The sequence below is a fragment of the Vulpes vulpes genome, unplaced genomic scaffold (genome assembly GCF_048418805.1).
Source record: "Vulpes vulpes isolate BD-2025 unplaced genomic scaffold, VulVul3 u000000652, whole genome shotgun sequence".
In the NCBI taxonomy this organism is placed as follows: Eukaryota; Metazoa; Chordata; class Mammalia; order Carnivora; family Canidae; genus Vulpes; species Vulpes vulpes.
Genome location: NW_027325771.1, coordinates 3,081,957 through 3,106,615, shown reverse-complemented (window position 1 = coordinate 3,106,615; position 24,659 = coordinate 3,081,957). Strand labels below are relative to the sequence as shown.

Below are 24,659 nucleotides of genomic sequence, written 5' to 3'. Positions count from 1 at the left end.
TCTCATACAATGGTGTCAGCATTAAGAACAGAATTTTTCAATATACAAAAGTGTAATAACAAAGACTGTTTCTCATAGCATGTTGTTTGCTAGTTTCTTCATTAAAAATGTTTGATTTAGATTAATATGTGCTGCTATACCAAAAATCCTTGAGTTAAAATGTTGTATTTTAAACTTGAAATTTTTAGCATGAACTTGCTGTGCATAAAAAGAAAATTGAAGAGGTTGAAACCTGGTTAAAAGCTAAAGTCATAGAAAGGCAACCAAAACAGGTAATTCAATAAGAAATGTGTTTTTAAAATATATAACATGACGTGTGTTTCTCTGATTTACAGGGGGTTGTAAGAAGCTAAATTTTTTTTTTTTTTTTAAGATTTTATTTATTTATTCATGACAGACACACAGAGAGGGAGAGAGAGAGGCAGAGACACAAGCAGAGGGAGAAGCAGGCTCCATGCAGCGAGCCCGATGAGGGACTCGATCCTGGGTCTCCAGGATCCAGCCCTGGGCTGAAGGTGGCGCTAAACCGCTGAGCCACCCCAGCTGCCCGAAGAAGCTAAATTTTTATGGTGATTTTGTTAAGTCCAGATCACCTAAAATAAAAAAAGTTTCTGATTTGCTACTATAAACTTTGCTAAAAGACACAAAATTTTTGAGATATCTCCTTTACTTGTACCTCTTTTTCCTGCTTAAGTCTCATCATTATAAAACGTAATATGCCAGTTAGGGTGCTATTAGCACATCAGATTATCTTATGCTGAAGCAAGCAGGCAAATTACATATTAGTTTTTGTACTAAATACAGCCTAAAACAGTCATCATTCATTTTAAGGCTGATGTTTTTTGTTTCACTTCCTAATTCTGTGATCACTCTTAGCCTCCAAGCTAGAATATTCTTTCTCTCTCTTAAACTTAACTTTACTTTGAGATTCTTCAAACATACAAGAAAATAGAATAATAAATGAATACTATAATGCCCATTATATACCCATCATTTCTACTCTTGAATATTTCAAAGTATTTATATAAATACTTCATTTCAGTATGTGACATTTCATTCAGACTTCTGGAAACATTAGTATGCCAATTTTTTCCTTTTTTTTTTTTTTAAGTAAAGCACTTTCATAATCAACTGTATGTACCCTTATTCTGTCTAACAAAATTAATTATAATTCCTTAAGGTTATCTAATGCTCATTTCATATTCACATTTCTCCATTTGTCTGCAGAATGTTATATGTAGTGGATTTGTTACAACCAGGATCTAATCAAGGACCACACATTGCATTTGATTGTTAGATCTCTTAGGTGTTCTAAAATCTAGAATGGTCCCCTTTTACCCTCTTTTTCTCTAAGACATTGCCTTACTGAAGAGGCCAGCCCAGGTGACCTGTAGAACTCTCACATTCCAGATTTGTCAGATTGTTTCCTCTTGATGACTAGCTTGTTCTTCTATCCTGTATTTCCTATAGCCTGGAAATTTGACTCAAGGGTTTGATTAGACTCAAGTTGAACATTTTTGTAAGAATACTTTTAAAATACTATGTATATTTTATATTGCACCATACCATAAAACAGGTTTGGAAAAAAAAAAAAAAAAAACAGGTTTGGTTTTCCTGCTGTCTTTCATATTAAGTTTGATCACTAAATTAAGAAAATAGAAAACTTTGTCGTGAAATTATTTTCCCTGCTGCCACATAACATATGGGGAGTTAATTTGACTTAAATGTCTGTTTCCCCAGCAGTCTTTCACGTAAGTGTAAGTGCTTTAGCATCCATTTTCAGTCCTTGCTTGAATTCAGTTATTTTGTTAAGATTGTGATGTGGGGGCAGCCCAGGTGGCTCAGCGGTTTAGCGCCGCATTCAGCCCAGGGGGTGATCCTGGAGTCCCGGGATTGAGTCCCACATTGGGCGCCCTGCATGGAGCCTGCTTCTCCCTCTGCCTGTGTCTGTGACTCTCTCTCTCTCTCTCTCTCTCTCTCTCTCTCTCTCTGTGTCTCTCGTGAATAAGTAAAATCTTAAAAAAAAAAAAAATTCTATTTATTTGAGAGCCAGTGAGCATAAATGGTGGGGAGGGGGACAGAGGGAGAAGCCAACTCTGCTGAGTAGGGAGCCCAACTCGGAACTTGATCCCATGACCCCAGGATCATTACTTGAGCCAAAGGCAGATTCTTAACTGACTGGGCCACCCAGGCGCCCCGTGAAATGGTGATTTTTAAATTTTACTATTCTGTAATTGTTAGCTGGCATCTATCTTTTTCTTTTCTCTTCTTTTTTCTTTTCTTTTTTCTTTTCTTTCTTTTCTTTCAAGATTTTATATATTTATTCATGAGAGACACGGAGAGAGGCAGAGACACAGGCAGAGGGAGAAGCAGGCTCCATGCAGGGAGCCCGACGTGGTACTCGATCCCGGGTCTCCAGGACCACACCCCGGGCTGAAGGCGGCGCTAAACCACTGAGCCACCTGGGCTGCCCATCTGGCATTTTTTTTTCTTTTTTTTTTTTTGGCATTTTTCTATGAAGAATAGTTTGCCATCACTAACGGGCTAGTTACCTTTAAATGCAGTTCCAAATGGAAACACAGGATAGATTTTAATTCATTGCCTTTAATTTTCAACTTTGACATGAAGGAGTTAGTGTTTTAGTTGCCTCTCATGTTAACAGACCTTTCTCTTTTTTAAATCGAGGTATTTTTCTGTCTGGTCTGTGGATCTAACCCATTTGGTTTAGGGTTTAGATAATGTATTTAAGGTTGATTTGCAGTGTCAGCCTTGGTATCCCTCCACTGGCTCATAAAAATCTCCCTTCTATGAGTAGATTCTTGGGCAATTTCCCCGATGCACTTATATCCAGGCATTTTCTTAGCTCAGCTAATATTTATATAATTTCAGTGTTCACTATGTTTTCTTACTTGCCAGTACCTTTTTAGTATAAACATTATCATGTTCTAAATCTATACATGTTACTGTTAATATTCTAATAAACTTAGGTGTGTGTGTATATGTTGGTATTTGGGGAAATATTTCCTCTACGGTTTTAAAAGCTTTCTTCCTCTAAGAATTTGGAATCTCATCAATCATATACTCTTTTTTATATAAAAGTTCAATGATGTCAGTAATTTTAAGACATTTTATTAAAAAACATGTTTGATAACTTCAAGAATTTTCTTTGGGAAGCTAAAATTTTTTTTTCTTAAATGTATTGTAAGTACTTAAAATATTCGCTGAATTTGGGATCCCTGGGTGGCGCAGCGGTTTAGCGCCTGCCTTTGGCCCAGGGCGCGATCCTGGAGACCCGGGATTGAATCCCACATCGGGCTCCCGGTGCATGGAGCCTGCTTCTCCCTCTGCCTGTGTCTCTGCCCCTCTCTCTCTCTCTCTCTCTCTCTCTCTCTCTCTGTGTGTGTGTGACTATCATAAATAAATAAAATAAAAATTAAAAAAAAAATATTCGCTGAATTTAATTATTCGGGGAAACATCTTTCAAGATATAATAAAACTATTTATTATAATTTGATGGAAATGTACAGCATAAGGGATACAGTCAATATTGCAAGTGACTGTGGTGATACATGGTCTAGACTTACCACGATAATCATACTGTAACACATAAAACTATCGAATCACTATGATGTACATTTGAAACTATCAGGTTGCTATATGTCATTTATATTTCACTTTTTTTTTTTAATTTTTATTTATTTATGATAGTCATACAGAGAGAGAGAGAGAGAGAGAGGCAGAGACACAGGCAGAGGAAGAAGCAGGCTCCATGCACCGGGAGCCTGACGTGGGATTCGATCCCGGGTCTCCAGGATTGCGCCCTGGGCCAAAGGCAGGCGCCAAACCGCTGCGCCACCCAGGGATCCCTATATTTCACTTTAAAAAGAGGAAACTTGGGATCTCTGGGTGGCGCAGCGGTTTGGCGCCTGCCTTTGGCCCAGGGCGCGATTCTGGAGACCCGGGATCGAATCCCACATCGGGCTCCCGGTGCTTGGAGCCTGCTTCTCCCTCTGCCTGTGTCTCTGCCTCTCTCTCTCTCTCTATCATAAATAAAAATTAAAAAAAAAAAAAAAAGAAGCACAAACTCTAAAAAAATAAATAAATAAAAAGAGGAAACTTTAAAAAAAGGAGACTATTATAATGTAGATGATAGAAACATTAACAGAAGTCTTCATGTTTTAGTGTTCTGATAGACTATCTCCCACTTCTCTTACTGGAAGCAAAACTTACTATGTGGCTGTACTCACTATGTCAGAAAACAAGATGCTTCACTCTATTATCTAAGAAACATATGGGTGTGCAGGCTTGATCTTCATCTTTTTTTTTTAAGTAAAAGACTACTGCTTGAAAGTAGTCAGTTATCATTATTTACATTAGGTGTGTCCTGTAAAGTTACAAAAAACAATAAGCAAAGAGTGAATCATAGTTCCTAGGAGAAATAAGGAGTAAGGTTCCTACCAATCTTTCTCTGTCCACATTTACCTCAAGTCATCAAAATAGAAACTTGTTTTATATTTGTTTTTAAAGAAACCATATTTGATATATATTATTGAATCATTATTCATGGCCAGTATCACTATGACCCATGCACTCATACATTTTAAAAAGTGAGACTGGTTCTCTTCTGGGGCCAAGTACTAGGGCACTTATTTATAAGTTAGTAAAGGTAAACAGTTGAGCAGGGATTTCCTCACCAGAGAATGTAGGAAATCTTCTGATATTTTTTTAGCTTTAACTTTTTGTTTTTTAAACTTTAACTTTTTTTTTTTAAGATTTTATTTATTTATTTATGACAGACACACACAAAGAGAGAGAGGCAGAGACAGGCAAAGGGAAAAGCAGGCTCCATGCAGGGAGCCCGACATGGGACTCGATTCCGGGTCTCCAGGATCATACCCCGGGCTGAATGTGGCACCAAACCGCTGGGCCATCGGGGCTGCTCAAACTTTAACTTTTTTATGTGATTTATTATATAAGGAGATACTATTGTGACCTATAACCTATATAGTCTCTTGGAGTTCTAGCTCTGTAAAATATGTTTCTTAATATACATTTCTTAAAGAATCATATTCTGACTAACATCCTCCCGTAAGAATATTATACTTGTTTATTATTAATGCATATAATCCAAAGAGATCAGGACTCCTGGGTGGCTTAGTGGTTGAGTGTCTGCCTTTGGTTCAGGGCGTGATCCCAGGGTTCTGGGACCAAGTCCTGCATCGGGGATCCCCGTGGGGAGCCTGCCTCTCCCTTCTGCCTGTGTCTCTGCCTCTCTCTGTGCCTCTCATGAATAAATAAAACCCTAAAAATGAAATTCCAAAGAGATCTGTATTAAGGTAGAATTTTGAGTTCAGGTAACATCTAAAAATACTTGTTTCAGACATTACTTCCTTAATATAGCTGAAGTTTAGTTGTTTTGTCTAAGTAGTCCTTGGGAGGGACATAATACAAGAATTGAAGAATTATCAGCAGCTATGCTTAAAGTTTAGGAAATAAGATTATCCTGTTTTATCTAACGCTGGTATAATCCAGCTAACATCAGTGTAATTTTAGGATACACCAGAGATTAAGTAAGTATTTATAGAAGTAACTAGTATTTGAAAGAAAATTCAAACATAATAGTCTAGCATTCCAGTTACTTTGATTTTTGATTAATGTTTGTATTTTGTTTTAGGGTGGATCTATTTTATTAATAACAGGTCCTCCTGGATGTGGGAAAACGACAACTGTAAAAATACTATCAAAAGAGCATGGTATTCAAGTACAAGAGTGGAGTAATCCAATTTTACCAGACTTCCAAAAAGATGATTTCAAGGAGATATTTAATCCTGGTAAGGTTTGCTATGAAGGTAGTGGAAATAGTGGGAAAAGTGTGTTTAAAGGTTTGAGACTCCCCATCAATATTTTTGAGATTCCTAAGATCCTTTTTTTTCCCCTAAGATCCTTTTGGGTATATGTTTTTATGAGGAAAATCCATGTTGTCACTCCTTTGCTAGATTGGCTTCTGCCCACTATCAATAGCTTCAGAAAATAGGAATAGCAGTCAAATGAAGCCATATGAGAACATTTTCTTTCATACTTACCCATTTCAGACAAAAAAATTTCAGGAGAAGAGGGGAAGCTTTCTTCCAGTAGAGGAGAATGCAATTCTTTGAGAATTAAGTCTGACATTGATTCACTGTCAGCATACTCATTTGGAGTATCTTCATTGTGTAGGCAAAGACATATAAATGTTGTTACCAGTTGTGTGACTATTATATTGACAGCTGTTTCATGAAGTCAGTTAATTCTATATTATATTCATTGGTATAGAAAATTCATTGTCCATGATGACTCTTGTCTTTTGAAATGAATATCCTATTTTAAATTTCTGCAGTTTTGCCTAAATAGAAAAAATCTACACTGTTGTGAGCTCCTTCAGGTATATGCGAATATGTTTAGAAACATGTGTTTACATACATATGTGTAATATGTATACATAATTTGTTGAAAGTGTTAAATATGTTTTTTTGTTTTGTTTTGTTTTCAGAATCAAGCTTCCATGTATTTCCCTACCAATCTCAGATAGCAGTTTTTAAGGAGTTTCTACTTAGAGCAACAAAATATAACAAACTACAAATGCTTGGAGATGATCTAAGAACTGATAAGAGGATAATTCTGGTTGAAGTATGGACAAATTTTGAGATCCTGCTGTAACTATTGAGTAAATAATTGCAAGCTATATCTTACTGATAGTGGCATTAACTTTCTCCATAGTATTAATGGTAGTAAAATATAACATGAAGGCTCCCTGATAGCAGAAACCTCAGGTCTTTTTCAGTAAACGTGAATAGAGTGGCTATAGAGTCATGAACTGTAAAACTTTAATGGCTTAAGTGTAGAAAAGCAATAATTTGGATGTCTTAGTGAAAATACTGTAACTAGTAGTAGTGACCCTAAGAAATTTGATCTGAAAATTGGATTTCCCATTGATGCATTTTATTGTTTAAGATACCTACTTTTTCACGTTTTCCTAAATTTCTATAAAAGTTTTAGTTATAGTACATTGAATAGGAAACATTTTTTTCCCCTAATTTGGTAAATATGAATCTTGTATAAATTCACACAAGGAGCAGCCCGGTGGCTCAGCGGTTTAGCACCGCCTTCAGCCCAGGGCCTGATCCTGGAGACCCAGGGTTGAGTCCCACATTGGGCTCCCTGCATGGAGCCTGCTTCTCTCTCTGCCTGTGACTCTGCCCCCCCCCCCCCCCCCGCTCTGAATAAATAAATAAAATCTTTTTTTTTTTAAGATTTTATTTATTTATTCATAGAGACACACAGAGCGAGAGAGAGAGAGAGAGAGAGAGAGAGGCAGAGACACAGGCAGAGGGAGAAGCAGGCTCCATGCAGGGAACCCGATGTGGGACTCGATCCCCCGTCTCCAGGATCACACCCCGGGCTGTAGGTGGCGCTAAACCGCCGCGCCACCAGGGTTGCCCTAAATAAATAAAATCTTAAAAAAAAAAAATTCACACAAGAATAGGGACACCCGGGTGGCTCAGTGGTTGAGTGTCTGCCTTTGGCCCAGGGCGTGATCCTGGAGTGCTGGAAATGAGTCCCACATCAGGCTCCCTGCATGGAACCTGTTTCTGGTCCCTTTGTCAGTGTTTCTGCCTCTCTCTCTCTGTGTCTCATGAATAAATAAATGAAATCTTTAAAAAAGTTTTTTTTTTTCCACAAAATAATAGAACTAATACTTACTATTTTTTAATAGGATTTACCTAACCAGTTTTACCGAGATTCTCATACTTTACATGAAATTCTCAGGTGAGTTTCAGTGAAGTTTCCTCAAACGTTGAATTAAATGGCAATAGTTTATAGTTCAACATTGCTATATTTTATTTTAGGAGATATGTGCACACTGGTCGATGTCCTCTAATATTTATAATTTCTGACAGTCTCAGTGGAGATAATAATCAAAGGTTACTGTTTCCCAAAGAAATTCAGGAAGAGTGTGCTATAGCAAACATTAGGTAAGAGTAAACTTCTGCTTGTAGTGTTCATACATTATATTTTTAAAATAATCATGTAACCACTACCTTTCTTCATAAAACTTTTGACAGTTTTAACCCTGTGGCACCAACAATTATGATGAAATTTCTTAATCGAATAGTGACAATGGAAGCTAACAAGGTAAGCCTCTTAAGAAACTAATTTGAATCTTATATTGTTATTTTATTTATTTATTTTAAAGATTTTATTTATTTATTAGAAACAGAGCGAGAGAGGCAGAGACACAGGCAGAGGGAGAAGCAAGCTCCACGCAGGGAGCCTGACATGGGACTTGACCGCAGGCCTCCAGGATCACACCCTGGGCCAAAGGTGGCACCAAACCGCTAAGCCATCGGGCCGCCCCTTATATTGTAACTTTAGAAAGCCACACTTGCAGGGTTAGAAACATATATTATTTCACTTTTTAGAATTAAAATACTTGATTATATTCAACAGGCCTGTCATTCTAGAAAAGGCAGGAAATATTGATTTTAAAAATCCTTACCCTTTCTCTGCTATTAAACCTAGCTTTGTCTTTCACATTGAAATAAATTTGTCTTTGCTTGACTTTAGTGCTCTAAATTGTGTCTACTATCAAGAAAATGTTTCCTGGCATCTAGGTACCTCATCAACAGTCCTACTCTACATTTCTCCTATTGTCAGGTTTTTTTATTGTGGTGAAAAAAACATACATTAAATTTACCATCTTAACCATTTATTTTCTAATGTTGTGGAGATATACTTATCACATAAGTTTAAAGTGTACGGCATATTGATTTGATATACTTACATATTGCACAATGATTACCACTGTGGCATTACACAACACCTCCATCACTTAATGTAATTACCATTTCTTTTTTGTGGTGCGAAGATCTACACTCTTAACAGTTTTCAAATATTTAATAATACAGTATTACCAACTATACCATCTTAATTATTTTTTAAGTGTACAGTTCAGTGTTCTATATATTAACATTGTTGTAAAACAGCTGTTGTCTTATTTATTTATTTATTTACTTACTTATTTAATTTAAGGAGAAGCAGGCTCCACACAGGGAGCCCAATATGAGACTCGATCCTGGGACCCCAGGATTACGCCCTGAGCCAAAATCAGGTGCTCTATAGCTAAGCCACCCAGGCGTCCCGCTGTTGTTGTCATTTTTATTTATTTATTTTATTTTTATTTTATTTATTTTATTTATTTTTTATTTTTAGTGCATCATTTTTTTCTGTCTTTCAAATAATGATGGAACTTCTCCCAACAGCACGGTTCTAGGGGGCCCTACTGCTACAAATCGACTAGATGTTACATGAAACGGAATTTTTTTTTTTTTTTTTTTTTTTTTTTTTGCACCCCTCAGATAGTAACTGAAGGAAATCTCCAAGGGAGTGGTTACTTTGAGGATTAAACAAAATTATGTTATGTACAACACTTAATGGAGTAAATAAAAACTATTAATAGTAAAAAATTAGAAACAATGGAGTCCAGTAATAGAAGAAGCAATTATTATGGTGAGGTATTATATTCATTAGTGTTGTGAGAATATTTAGTAACGTGAGAAAATACAATTTAATGTCAAAAAATAACAAGATGCAGGGGTGCCTGGCTGGCTCATTTGAAGATCATACAACTCTTGAACTCGGGGTCTTGAGTTGGAGCCACCACGTTGAGTGTAGAGATTACTTTAAATAAGTAAGGGCAGCCCCGGTGGCTCAGCGGTTTAGCTGGGCTTCAGTCCAAGACCTGATCCTGGAGACCCGGGATCGAGTCCCACATTGGGCTTCCTGCATGCAGCCTGCTTCTCCCTCTGCCTATATTTCTGCCTCTCTCTCTCTCTCTCATGAATAAATAAATAAATAAAATCTTAAAAAAAAAAAAAAAGACCTAGAAACTAGTTTTTTCAAACTTTAATCTTTCATTTTAGAATGGAGGAAATACTATTATCCCTGATAAAACTTCTCTGGAGTTGCTTTGTCAAGGATGTTCTGGTGATATCAGAAGTGCAATAAATAGCCTCCAGTTTTCTTCTTCGAAAGGTAACTGTGAAAGATAAAATTTTTACAGCATTATTTAGGTAACTAACTTCCTCTTAATTTGTGAAATGAAAATAAACCATTTTAACTTTTAATTAATATATATCTCCATCTACTGTTTGTTTTGAGACTTCTATAAAATCATGTATGTGCACATGCATACACGCACCCCTGTTAATATGTCATTGTATGTATCTGTATACCTGAGATAAAACCTAATGGTTTTGCTACTTTACTTTTTAAAGTTAATTTGGAGGGCAGCTCGGGTGGCTCAGCGGTTTAGCGCCGCCTTCAGCACAGGGTATGATCCTGGAGACCCGGGATCGAGTCCCACGTCAGGCTCCCTGCATGGAGCCTGCTTCTCCCTCTGCCTCTCTCTCTCATTCTCTCTCTCTCTCTCTGTGTGTGTGTGTCTCATGAATAAATAAAATTAAAAAAAAATAAAGTTAATTTGGATGAGACTTTTTGGGTGAAAATCCTGGCTCTGTCATTTACTGGTGACTAATCTTGCAAATGACAATCATTTTGTGTCTGCATATTCACACCTTTTGTATGAGAACCTCTCTTAGAGTTGTGTGAAAAGTGGATGTGTATTCCAGTGCTTGATATAGATTAAGGAGTCAATAAATGGAAAAAAGAAAAAGGAGTCAATAAATGGTCAGCTGTTAATGAATTTTTATTTTATTTTTTTTTAAGATTTTTTTATTCATGAGAGACACACAGAGAGAGGCAGAGACACAGGCAGAGGGAGAAGCAGGCCCCATGCAGGAAGCCCAATGTGGGACTCCATCCCAGGTCTCCAGGATCACGCCCCGGGCTGCAGGGGGCGCCAAACCGCTGCACCACTGGGGCTGCCCTGTTAATGAATTTTAATAGTATTGTGCTAAAGGGCTCCTCGGTGGCTCAGTAGGTTAAGCATCCAACTCTTCAGCTCAGGTTGTGATTTCAGGGTTGTGAGATCAAGCCCCAGGTGGGGCTCTACACTGGACATGGAGCCTGCTTAAAGTTCTCTCTCTCCCTCTCACCGTCCCTGCTTTGTGCACGTGGGCATGCTCTCTCTCCAAAATAAATACATTTTTTAAAAAATACATAGTATTGTGTGTAGGTAGGTTTGCTTTTTATTTATTTTTAATTTATATATGATAAATTTAGCAAATTGTTTTACCTTTATTGTAAAAAAGGGTGCAGTATCATGCCGTATAGAGATCGCATAGAGGCTCCTTAGTGGCTCAGTTGGTTAAGTGTCTGACTCTGTTTTGTTTTGTTTTTATTCATGAGAGAGAGAGAGAGGCAGAGACACAGGCAGAGGGAGAAACAGGCTCCATGCAGGGAGCCCAACATGGGACTCGATCCTGAGTCTCCAAGATCACACCCCGGGCTGAAGGCGGCGCTAAACCGCTGAGCCACCTGGGCTGCCCCAGTGTCTGACTCTTGATTTTAGTTCAGGTCTTGATCTCAGGGTCCTGAGTTCAAGCCCTGTGTTAGGCTCCAGATTGGGCATGGAACCTACTTAAAAAAAAAACAAAAGGGCACCTGAGTGGCTCAGTAGCTTGAGTGACCAACTCCTGGTCTTGGCTCAGGTCATGATCTCCTGGGTCATGGGATGGAGCCTCATGTGGGGCTTGGCACTCAGGGAGTCTGCTTGACGATTCTCTCCCTCTGCCCCCTCCCCCCACTCACATGCTCGCATGCTTTCTCACTTGCTCTCTCAAATAAATCTTTAAAAAGTTTATATAGAGAGATAGCACATGGTTTCTTGCACATTGTCCTCATCAGAAAACATTTAACCAAGCACCTTACTTGATATTTCACACTGAAGAATTGACCTTGAAAAATTAAAAGCCATCTTTGGAGCTCTCAAAATCTATTTGAAATCCTAGTATCTACCTACAAGTGAAACTTGTTTGTTTAGGTTACATCTTTCCTTTTCAAAATAACTGAGAGAAAAGTAAATAGGCAGCATAATACAACTGAAACTGGAATTCTCATTCAGGCACATAAATGTAAGTGGTGCTTAGGTTCACTATTGGAATTATGGGTTGAGAAGTCTGAAGTAAGCCAGTTTACAGTCCTAACTACCATTTATAATGTTATTATTCTGAGCTCAGAAATTTTAAACGGAAGAAAATATTTTCTGAGTGGGTCAGGAACTGTATTCGCAATCATATATTTTCTCATTTAATTCTTGACCAGCTTAATGAGATAGACAATAAGAAAAATAAAACCCAGATCCTATGTTCTGTCTGCTCTTCCAGGCTACTTAAGTGATGCATTCTGGGTTTTGAATGGTAGATTTACCAATGAAATGTCAAAACAGGTCTATTCATAAATTGAAGACTGCCCAAATGAGTAGAGAGGTAATACAGAATAGCTGTTGAACATGCACTACAGAACTGTACGGCCTGGATTCAAATCACTCACTAGCTGATGACCTTGAGGCAGTTACTTAACCTCTTTATATCTCCTATCTTTAATGTGTAATAATAATAGTTCTCCCCTAATCAAGTTGTTTTGAGGATTTAATTGGCTAATACATATCATGCACCAAGAACAGTTCCTTGCACAAGCAGTACCATGAGAAATCAAAATGATAGGCCTGTATTAGAGAATATGTCATTTCTATGTGTGAAACTTTGAAATCTATGTCGTGAGAGATTTTATTCCATTTTAATAACATAGCAACTCAAAGCCGACTCTTAGTTCACATACTTTATAATTACCATTTATTAGAAAAATATATTTTAACTAAAATACTTATTGTTACTGTATATAAAATATTGTCAGTTTTTTCATATTTTAATTTTATTTTCAATATTGTCTCTTGGGTGTATATTATTTAGGAACAAACAGTTTATGGCCAAGGAAGAAAGGAATATCTTCAATAAAATCAGATGCTGCGCTGTCAAAATCAAAACGAAGAAAAAAAACTGATAGGGTTTTTGAAAACCAAGAAGTCCAAGCTATTGGTGGCAAAGATGTTTCTCTCTTTCTCTTCAGAGCATTGGGGAAAATATTATATTGTAAAAGTAAGAGAATCCTATATATATTTTTTTTAATCTGTTAGTCTTACAACTGACATTAAATACCAGTTTTTGAAAATGTCACTTATTTGGCAGGTTGGGCTAGGTCTGACACTGTTGGGCAAGGGCTAAGACAGAGCAGGTGAATGTATTTAGAGCATTTTTGGACTATGGACAGGATTAAATCTAAAAGCTGTAGACTCAATCCCTGACTGTAAATCTTTAAAAATATAGTTTGCTGCAGGTAAGACATCAGGTTCTCTAGAATTTTAGCAACAATTGGTGGTAGTCCAAAGCACCCTTAGACCTGAACTCTGGACACGAGGACCCTAGGCAAATTGCCAGGTAGCTTCAGGCTTCTTTGTATCTCTTTACATTTCTCTTCACTATTGGCTCTGTCCCCCAACCTCCTGTTTCCCTCCTGTCTTTAATGCCTGCTTCACCTCAGTCCTTCCACCTGGATCACTGATGTCTAAGCTTCCGAATTGTCTCTCCTTTCAATAAAATCCCAAACTGGTTTTTTTATGTGGAAAATAACAGTTCTCAGGATGCCTGGGTGGCTCAGTGGTTGAGCGTCTGCCTTTGGCTCAGGGCGTGATCCCAGAGTTCTGGGATCGAGTCCTGCATCGGGCTCCCCGCAGGGAGCCTGCTTCTCCCTCTACCTGTGTCTCTGCCTCTCTCTCTCTCTGTAGAGTCTCTCATGAAAAAATAAATAAAATCTTAAAAAAAAAAATAGTTCTCTATCTGCTGATCCTGAAGGAAGAGAATTAGGATTGGGGCGGTGGGGTCAGACATGCTTTTGTATAGATTGAAACAATTCATACAAAATTTCGAAGGAAACTATTGCCATAGTTGGGAATCGTTTTACCTGTTACAGCACTGAATAAATAATCATAATGGACCATTGAGAAAAGTTCTATGTGTACAATGTCCTCGATTTTCTCCCAGGTAGTTTTTCATACCTCTTGTAGAATAGCTGCTTTCCTGGGTCACAAATAGTATGTGAACCAAGCATTCACTGAAGTTTCATGTTTATTACACTTGTTATTATCTGAGACTATTTTCTGGTTGCCAAAAACCCACTTGTTCTAAACGACTGTTTTTAATCTTCCTATAAAACTCTGAGTGCCTCCCATACCCATTTTCCATATTCTCATCTTCCTTGCCTCTTTGTCCTCTATTGTCTCTCTGTATTTCTGCTTCATTGTCTCTTCACTGCAGGCATCCTTCTTGTTTTAGGCTAATATCTCTCAGTTTCTTCTTTCCAGATGGTTGAAAATTTGGGATTTCTATATGGAAACCTTCATGCCACCCAAACCGAATGAAACAGGCATCACTTAGGTGAAAGTGAAGACATACCCCTGTCCTTGGATCCTCTTACCTCTGAATAGCCTCAGTGGCTATTCCCACCAATTATTTTCCCTCTACTCTTTGTTTTCCTTCTCAACATTCATTATAACTTCTTGTATCAGGGAACAGGGTTCCTGTTCTCTCATGCAGAAAGCAATCTCAGCCTACATAGTAGAGAAAACAGTAAAGATTTTTATATTGAGACTGAGGATCAAAGAGGAAAGCAGCTCAGAGCTGAAAAGGTGAAATGCTGCAGAGCACTTTGAGAATTGGAATATTTAGTTTAATAATCCAGGCATCAGAATTCTAATTTGAGTTAATAGTGATAATGAGGCAACTCACTGCATATATAGTGGCAAGGCACGGTAATAGTGAAGCAACTCACGTAAGCCTCCAGTTACTTTGTTTTTTTTAACATCTTAGTGTGTTTGGTATTATGTGCCTAAAGTGCTGAAAAAAATCTTCATATGGGTGGTTCTATGTAACTATAGGATGGTGTTATTTTTAGTAATTCTAGAAATTTTTTTACAGGAGCATCTTTAACAGAATTAGATTCCCCTCGATTGCCTTCACATTTATCAGAGCATGAGCGAGATATCTTACTTGTTCAACCTGAGGTACAGTCTTTAATAACGTTTAGTACTTCGTAGAGGATATATATTATTTACATTTGTGGCTATATACATTTAACCCCTAGATTTTTAGCTAACTTATATGTTTATGCTTCTTTTTATAGGAAGTGGTAGAAATGTCACACATGCAAGGAGAGTTATTTAATTTATATCTTCACCAAAACTACATAGATTTCTTCATGGAAGTAGATGATCTTGTGAGAGCCAGTGACTTTCTGAGTTTTGCAGATATCCTCAGCGGTGACTGGAATGTAAGACCATTTGAATTAACTGTTTTTGGTTATGAATGTTTCCTCAGATTTGAGAAAGTTTGCTTTTATTTCTCATTATTTGACATCTTACATAACATAACAATAATGAAATTAATTCATCCATCCCAGTGTTTGACAGTGGTTAATTTGACTTTTTTGGTGATAACACCAATCTTTTCTAAAGTTATTTTCTGATTATAAAATTAATATATAGATTCAGAAATTTTGACAACCATTGGAAAGTAGAGGGGGAAGAAATGTGCTTTTTATACTTTTTTTAAATAATTTTTTTACAAATTTGAAATAATTCACTATAAAATTTGTGTTATTCCTTAACATTTTAGCACGGCTCTGATCAATGCAATAGCTACTAGCCACATATGACTATTTATATTAGGTTAAATTTAATTTTAAAGTTCAGTTCCTCAGTCACATTGGCCACATTTCCAGCATTTGATAGCTACCTGTGGCTAGCAACTACTGTGTTGAACAGCTACTGTGAATAGTTTATTAAATAACAAATATTTCTGTTACAGAAAGTTCTTTTGCATAACACTGTTTTGGTAATGTTTCTGTGTTATAAATACTGAAATAGCATTAACAATTAAAATTAAGAAAGATATAATAAAAAACATGTATGATATGGTTTATTTAGAGTTTCATTATTCAGCAGTTGCATTTAATTCTTCTTATATTCTTTTTTACTTTGAAATTTTCTAACCTATAGACAAATTGAAAGAATAGTATAATGAATGTTTATGTACTCTTAGCTTTTGCTCACCAGTTTTTCACATTTTACCACATTTGCATAACCTCTTTGCGTTTACACACTTGTTTTGGCTCAGTAGTTGGGAAAATATTGCAAACATCAGACCACTTAATGCTTAAGCATATATAAGGACATTGCCCTTTTTACAACCACATAGCATTTATCACACTTAAGAAAAATAACATTCATTAAGTAATATACGGTCCTTATTCTGACTTCTTTAATTGTCTCAAAAATGTATTTTAAGGGGCACCTAGCTAGCTCAGTCAGTAGAACATGCAGCTCTTGTACTTCTGGGGTTGTAAGTTTGTGCCCCACATTGGATGTAGGGATTACTTAAAATAAAATCTTAACTTGATCTTGGCCAAAAGGCTGAGAAGCAATAAAAAATAAAGTCTTTAAAAAAAAAATGTATTTCGGGCAGCCCCAGTGGCGCAGTGGTTTGGTGCCACCTTCAGCCCGGGGTGGGATCCTGGAGACCCGGGATCAAGTCCCACGTCAGGCTACCGGCGTAGAGCCTGCTTCTCCTTCTGCCTGTGCTTCTCTCTGTCTCTCATAAATAAATAAATTTAAAAAAAAAAAAATATATATATATATGTATTTCAAGTTGTTTTCACCATCCACATCCAAAATCCAGCCAGAGTTCAAAGATGCTACACAATTGATTGTTGTGGTTCAATTGAATTTGATTTAGGTAATTTTATAGCATATTATTTTTAGGGGTGTGGTAATACTAGAAAAAGGAAACACACGCAAGGGGTATCTGGGTGCTTGGTTGGTTGAGCATCCAACTCTTGGTTTCAGCTTGAATTTGATCTCATGGGTTACCAGGAACCCTGCATCTGGCCTGCAGTTGGCAAAGAGTCTGGATTCTCTCCCTACACCCCTCCCCCTACCCACATGCGTGTGTGTGTGTGTGTGTGTGTGTGTGTGTGTGTGCGCGCGCTGTCTCTAAAATAATTTTTTTTTAAGTGAACATAAATCAAGTAAATATGATTAGCGGTTCTTTGACATCAGAAATACCAATTGTAAATCTCTTATTTTCTTTATTTTACACTTTGTCTCCTTTTTTAGACACGTTCTTTACTCAGGCAATATAGTACATCCATAGCTACGAGAGGTGTGATACATTCCAACAAGGCCCGAGGATTTGCTCATTGCCAAGGAGGAGGATCAAGTTTTCGACCCTTGCACAAACCCCAGTGGTTTATCATAAATAAAAAGGTAAAAAAAGAATTATATACTTTTTCTTTTTAAAGATTTTTTATTTATTTATTCATGAGAGACACAGAGAGAGAGGCAGAGACACAGGCAGAGGGAGAAGCAGGCTCCTTGCAGGGCGCCCAATATGGGACTCAGTCCCTGGACCCCGGGATCATGCCCCAAGCCGAAGGCAGATGCTCAACCACTGAGCCACCCAGGCATCCTGAGTTACATAACTTTTAATAGGTGAACTTTATGTTATGTGAGTACATCTCAGTAAAGTCATTTTTTTTTTAAGTTTTGAAAAAGTGTTTTTTTATTAGTAAGAAATAGTTGCTAGCACCCACAATTTTCTTAGAATTATAGTAAGACATATAAAGGACACTCTTCTTAAATGCCTCATTATTAAGGAAAAAAACACTCAAAATTTTCAAGCACATTATTTATTGGTTGACTGTTACTGAGTTCATACTATCATTATAATGATCTTTTAGTTTTAGTTGAAAATAGGGCACCTGGCTGGCTCAGTTGGAAGAGCCATGTGATTCTTGATCTCAGGGTCTTGAATCAAGAATCAAGTCCCCATTGGGTATAGAGATTCCTTTTTTTTTTTTTTTTTTTTCTACAAAAGAAAGAAAAAAATAAATCCTTGCTTTACCTCTAACCATCTGGACAGGATGATAGGATATTTATCTAATGTGCACTTAGTTTCCACAGCTTTAAATGTGGAGGATTGGATTAAAAATTTAAAAAGTAGCTGGCCCCAAAGTTGAATACTGCACACAGGAAGGTGTTTTTTTCATAAATTGTCCGTCTTTAAAAAATAAGTATAATAATTCAGATACGGATTTCTAGCTCAGAATTCCGGGACTCTCCTGAAAATAATGCAAAGTAAGGCAGCACTGGTCTGTATTTTTCATGGCAGCAATCTGATGAAGCCAAGTAGCATCTGTCCCTTGAAGGTGGGAGTGGTGGGTACTCCCCTCCCCAGCTGTCTCACTAGACTGATTTATATACGTGCCTGTCTCCTCCAGCATCTGAATTTGTGGCCCTAAACTACATCATCTCTAAGATGTCTTCCAAGTCATAAATCATACAGTTAAATATGAGCTTCTAATTCATTAACTGAGACATTTTTTCCAACAGATTTCTTAAAGAATTTCATGACGTGTAACAATTTATGTCCTTTATTGACTTGCTTTTCTCTTTAGAGCACGTGTATTAATTTTGCCTTGTAGAGTTTTTGTTTGTTTTTTTAAAGATTTTATTTATTCATGAGAGACAGAGAGAGGCAGAGACACAGGCAGAAGGAGAAGCAGGCTCCCTGTGGGGAGCCCAATGTGGGACTCCATCCCAGGACCCCTGGATCACGACCTGAGCCAAAGGCAGATGCTCAACCACTGAGCCACTCGGGCGTCCCAAAGAAATTCTTTTACTGAGAAACAATATCCTCACATAGTTTGTGGTTATCCTTATAAAAAGAATTTCTTCGATTGTTAAGGGTTTTTTTTCCTTCTACCTAAGTCTCTTAAAAAATTCTGATTGCTATTATGTAAAATATGGAATAGTCACGTAGGTGGAATGCTTTATTAAATAAGCTTAGGATAGTTACAAAAAAGATAAAGTCTTAAAAGTATGTTTGTGTCATGTAAACACACTTTGTAATATAGTAAACTTAGTGTGTCTAGGAATACATCTCCACGTTTTTTAATTTTATTTTTCACTTCATCTTTTTTCTTTTCTTCTGTACAGTATCGGGAAAATTGCCTGGCAGCAAAAGCACTTTTTTCTGACTTCTGCTTACCAGCTTTATGCCTCCAAACTCAGCTGTTGCCATATCTTGCCTTGTTAACCATTCCAATGAGAAATCCAGGTAATAACATGAGTTTTTATTTATCCCAAGAAGTAGTGTTTTATAATTTTATCCTTCTGTAGGTCAACTCATTGCTATATTCTAGTGAGGCTAAGTTGTTTTCCCTTCATTTTTTAACCCAGAATTAATACATGTTTTTGATTTAAAAAGGAAGGAAGAAGTCAGTACAGAAGTATATAAAGTAAAAATTACAAGTCCCCTATAACCACTGGCAATTCCTTTTGAAAGATTGGTATGAACTCTACCAGACTTTTTTCTGTACAGAAACAAGTATTATGCATACGCTTTGACATATATCACTTACCATGGATAGCACTCCATATTTTATAAGTGCTCAATCAGCTCCGGAGGTTGGGAAGTCCAAGCAGATCTAGTGTCTAGTAAAGGTCTCCTTCCTACCTCACAGCCACCCTCTTGTATTCCTACATGGAGAAAGCAGAGCAGAGAGCACTCTCTCATGTCTTTTTCATAAATATCAGAAATCCAGGATCATTTTGTACTTTCTTTGCTCTAGTCCTGGAAATAGGAATTTCAAGGAGTGTTTGTTCCTTTTAGTGGAAGTTGTATTTAGAACTTAAGATCTGGCGGTGCCTGGCTGGCTCAGCCAATAGAGTGAGTGACTCTTGATCTAGGGTGTAGGGGTTGTGAGTTCAATCTCCGTGTTGCATGTAGAGCGTACTTAAAAAGAGAGAGAGAGAATTTAGGATCTGGGCACTAGGTATGTCATTGCTTCTAGAGTATCATTGTGTCTAAGCTGTTTCAGTGGAACAAAGTGGGAAGTGTGTATGTATAAACCATGAGTTCACACCAGGACATTCAATTTCAGTCCAAGACCACAGTTTATTCTCACCTTCCCCAGTTTAGTATCTAGTACTAGTTTAGACTACCTTACGTTGGAATTATCTGGAGAATCATTTACCCACTGGTTAAAAATTCAGATGATAGGATTGCAACTCAGTTTCCCATATCAAAAAGCTCTTTTTAAAAAGTCCCAATTCTGTTCTGTAGTGGATCTTTAAAAAGGTAAGTATTCAAGGTCAATCTACAAACTTTGAAAGTTTATAAATTCTGCAAAAAGTAAGATGTTTTGGGAGTGCCTGGCTGGCTCAGTTGGTAGAGCATGCAACTCTTTTTTTTTAAAAAGTATTTATTTATTTATGAGAGAGAATTTGTACACACAAGACAGGTGGGGAAGAGGGGCGGGCAGAAGGAGCGGGAGAGAGGATCTTAAGCAGACTCAGCACTGAGCATGGAGTCCTCGGGCTCCATCCCACAACACTTGGCATCGTGACCTGATCTGAAACCAAGAGTCCGACGCTCAACCCACTGCACAACCCAAGTACCCCAAGAGCATGCAACTCTTGATCTTAGGGTGGGAGTTCAAGACTCACGTTGGGTGTGGAGCCTACTTAAAAAAAAAAAAAAAAAGACATTTTGGTTTTTCTTTGTATCATTTCATGCCATTTCTTTATTTACTGTGTCATTTTAGACATTTATTTTTTACTCCTTTCTCTTTGTCTTACACTCTGGTCCTCTGTTAGTGTTTGCTGGAATGCTTATAGCATTCCTCTGATAACTTTGTTCATTTTGCTCCATTTTCTCTTCTCTTGGATTACACAGTATTTATCAGTCTTGTTCAGGTTGACTGACTTTCTTCTGCCAGTTCAGACCTACTGTTGAGCCCCTGTAGCATGTCACTGTTCTGGGCGAGTGCTCACGTGGAGGCGGCCCCTGATCATCACGGCTGGGCCCCTCTGTCCTGTGCGGGAGCTTGGGCAAGGGCCAGCGCATTCCAGGAAGAGGCAGGATTCTCAGCCTGCTGTGCTACTAGGATAAAGCTTCATGCTACAGTTGGACAGAGGGAGTCCTGAATTCCTGGCTATCCACAGGAAGTAGGGGGTCCTATGGGGCCTCGGCTACAACCCCCACCCCGGAGTAAAGTCTCCCTAGAAAATTACTCTGTAAGACCCAGCTGTCAGTTCTTTTGGGTGTATGTTCAGAAGTGGAATTGCTAGATCATATAGTAAATCTGTCTTTAATTTTTTGAGGAGCTACCTTACCATTTCTGTAGTGATTACACCATTTTACATTTCTACTAGCAATGTCCAAGGGTTTCAGTTTCTCCATATCTTTTCAAAACCTTTTTTTTCCTTTTTTAAAATAACAGACACCCTAAAGGATATGAAATGGTATCCTGTGGTTTTAATTTGATTTTTTCCAGGGATTTATGATTTTGAACATCCCTCCATATTCTTGTTGGCCATTTTTCGGGGGGGGGGGGGGGGGCACTTGTATATATTCTTCAGAGAGATGTCTTTTTAAAGTTTTTTTTTTTTTTTTTTTTTGTTAATCTCTTGTTTCAGCTCAAATTTCTTTTATTCAAGATATTGGAAGGCTTCCTCTGAAGCGACACTTTGGAAGGTAAGCTGATTATTTTAATTTTCAAAGACTTGTTACTGAAATGTCCACTGACAGTTGTTCATTCAGTATACAGCCAGTAAAATTTATCTGTAAAATCTAAGAAATACATATTATTCCCCGTGATAAATGACCATATGATTGCATTGTAGACCCATCATTTTATTACATGTAACAGGATATTTTCACTAGCTCACAAAGGAATATCAGGCCAAATAGAATCATGGAATCATAAAAGCAAAGGAATCTTTATGATCTTCCATTTAATAAATCTTGCATATCTAGAGACCCCTTTTCACCTTTTCTGCCCAGAGGTGTTCGTAGCCTGTGTTTAAAGCCTGCAGTGACCAGAACTACCACAAAATACTGCCTTTTTTTTTTTTTAACTTCTTTCTCTTAAAAGATTCAGACAAATTTTGTTTAAAAAGTAAACATAAAAAAAAGAAAAAGTAAACATAGAGAGGTAAATCTGTATCTGTGCTGTTCATTTTATTACAAATCACTTCTAGGCTAATTTCAGTGATTAACACAACACCTATATTTCATTTCTACTTAGGTTATTTGTAAGGTCAAATTATATACTCGGGCTTTTGAAAAATGTTTAATAAAAGGGCTTTTTAACTGCTATTACTGGTTCAACTACTTGATCTAACTTGGGAGACAGGATTTGTCAGAGCTTCTAATTGCAGTCATTCATGATGACCATATTTAGGGACGCCTGGCTGGCACTGTCAAGATAGAGTATGAGACTCTTGATCTTGGGGTTGTGAGTTCAAGCCCCACATTGGGTATAGAGATTACTTAAGTAAATAAACAAACATGATGACCATATTTAACATCAATGATTCATGTTAATGATATTAAATATTAATATTTAGCTTGATAGGTTAATACTTAATAGTTCTATAGTTTCCTGTAATACAGCCTGTACCTTATTTTGTACATTTAGCTTATTTCCAACTTTATCATAGTTTTCCTTGTAGCTTTAATCATTTTGGACATCAAATGCTATTTACATAAGATGTATTCCTAGAAATAAAGTTGCTAATCAACAGATACACACTTTTCTGAAGCCTTTGCTGGATACTGCCAGATTGTTTCCAAGAATATTTTATCAATTTTATGTTCACTTACAATGTATCAGTATATTCTTTTCTCCTAACTCTTGACACTGCTGGGTTTTTATTAAAACCTTTTTAAAAGGTTTTGGGGTGCCTGGCTGGCTCAGTCAGGCATAGGCCATTCTTGATCTCAGGGTTGTGTGTGTGAGCCCAGCGTTGGTTTAAGATTACTTAATAAATAAAACATTAATAAGGGCACCTGGGTGGCTCAGTTGGTTAAGCACCTGCCTTTAGCTCAGGTCATGATCCCAGGGTCCTGGGATTTAGTCCTTACTCCAAGTCCCTCCACAGCAGGGAAACTGCTTGTCTTTCCTCTGCCACTCCCCTTGCTTGTCCTCTCTCTCTCTCTTTCTCTCTGCCAAACAAATAAAATCTTAAAAAAAAATTAAAAATCACTGCCACTTTTAAAGATGATGGTAAAGTAATGATAGTTCATTATGTTAACAGTTTTTAAAATCATTAATTAGGTTGAACAATTTAGTTACCATTTGTATTTTTTATGTAAGTTGCCCATGTTTTATACTCATCTTTCTATTTCTTTAGAGTGTGCAAGCGCATCCGTGCTCACAAGGTTGGGGAGGGGCAGAGGGAGAGAGAGAGAGGGAATAATATTAAGAGAATATTAAAGACTCTGAGATAATGACCTGAGCCAAAATCAGAAGCCCGTTGCTTAACCATCTGAGCCACCCAGGTGCCCCTACCCATTTTTCTATTCAATTTATTTTTTTCTTTTTTATTTGTAAACATTCCTTAGTTAAAGACGTTAAGTCATTTGTTTTGTAAGTTGTAATGATTTTTTTCATTTTGTCATTTACCTTGTGCTTTTGTTTATATAATTAAACTAAAGGGTTTGGGGCACCTCCATGGCTCAGTGCTTGAGTGTCTGTCTGCTTTTGGCTCCAGTCGTGATCCTGGGATCGAGTCCTGCATCAGGCTGATGGCAGGCAGGGAGCCTGCTTCTTCCTCTGCCCATGTCTCTGCCTCTCTCTGGAAGAAATAAATACTTTCTAAATAAGTAAATAATAAACTAAAGGGCTTGGCAAAACAGTGAGCAGAGTCCAGATAAATGAATGACTGGAGAAAACATAATTCTCACATGCATGGTATAATTTAAAGGTACCCCCTTTTTTGGTTATTATTAATGCTTGTATTATGAATCTGGCAGGTTGAAAATGGAAGCCCTGACGGACAGGGAACACGGACTGATAGACCCTGACAGTGGAGATGAAGCCCAGCTTAATGGAGGGCCGCCTGCAGAGGAAGCTCTGGGCGAACCCACTCAGACTGCTGAGACTGAAACGTGCTGTCTGCCTTGGAGTCAAAATAGTGGAAGTGAACTGCCCGCCAGCCAGCCTCAGACGTTTTCAGGCCAAGGAGACGAGGAAGAAGAAGAGCTGGTAATAGAAGACTATGAAAGCGATGGGCCATAGAAGCCAGCCTGCTGCTCATGGTGCCACTGGCAGATTCATGTTCATTTTACTCCGTTGTATCTGAACAAAGATAATACACTTTTCAAGTGAATGACAGTTTAATTCTCCACTCTTGTAGTATTTCAGCACAAGAAACTGACTTCTCTGTCATCTTGAAGTAAACAGAAGATCAAGCCTCAATTTTTTTTCTAGTATTTATTTAGTCTTGTGTCTGGTGTTGGGAGAGGTCAGTGTGAATGAAGTGTGTTTGAACATTATGCCAAATATCAAAAAATGTGAAGGAATAATTTAGAATACTAAGACTTTATGGGGTTGTAAATACGAATTATGAAAGTTTAGTATGCAATTGAGTGTAAATAAATCTTGTGCCTTATCCAGTTTCTCTATGGTCTCTGACTTCTCAATACCATTTTTATATGCTGTACAGTGGACTACTTTAGATGCTTTTTGGAAAGTATTTACTTAATTTATATCAAAATTAAAATGTTGAATTTCTTTTCGTTTCTTCTTTTAATATTTCCTAA

General features: G+C 37.4%; 1 protein-coding gene across 2 annotated transcripts in view; it reads left to right on the top strand.

Moving 5' to 3' along the window:
• The window catches only part of RAD17 (RAD17 checkpoint clamp loader component), a 30,017-nt gene extending 5,387 nt beyond the window's left edge, over window positions 1-24,630 (top strand). The window contains exons 5-18 of one of the 2 annotated variants that reach the window (XM_072745363.1): window positions 189-272; window positions 5,675-5,831; window positions 6,530-6,666; window positions 7,754-7,806; window positions 7,887-8,012; window positions 8,103-8,172; window positions 9,960-10,071; window positions 12,909-13,094; window positions 14,970-15,055; window positions 15,175-15,321; window positions 17,165-17,314; window positions 19,046-19,166; window positions 21,530-21,587; window positions 23,871-24,630. In XM_072745363.1, coding sequence (XP_072601464.1) covers window positions 189-272; window positions 5,675-5,831; window positions 6,530-6,666; window positions 7,754-7,806; window positions 7,887-8,012; window positions 8,103-8,172; window positions 9,960-10,071; window positions 12,909-13,094; window positions 14,970-15,055; window positions 15,175-15,321; window positions 17,165-17,314; window positions 19,046-19,166; window positions 21,530-21,587; window positions 23,871-24,135 — 1,752 coding nt within the window. In that variant the 3' untranslated portion in view covers window positions 24,136-24,630. The remainder of the gene's footprint in view (window positions 1-188; window positions 273-5,674; window positions 5,832-6,529; window positions 6,667-7,753; window positions 7,807-7,886; window positions 8,013-8,102; window positions 8,173-9,959; window positions 10,072-12,908; window positions 13,095-14,969; window positions 15,056-15,174; window positions 15,322-17,164; window positions 17,315-19,045; window positions 19,167-21,529; window positions 21,588-23,870) is intronic. The other variant, XM_072745364.1, reaches the window with a different exon arrangement.
• The last annotated feature ends 29 nt before the right edge of the window (window positions 24,631-24,659 follow it).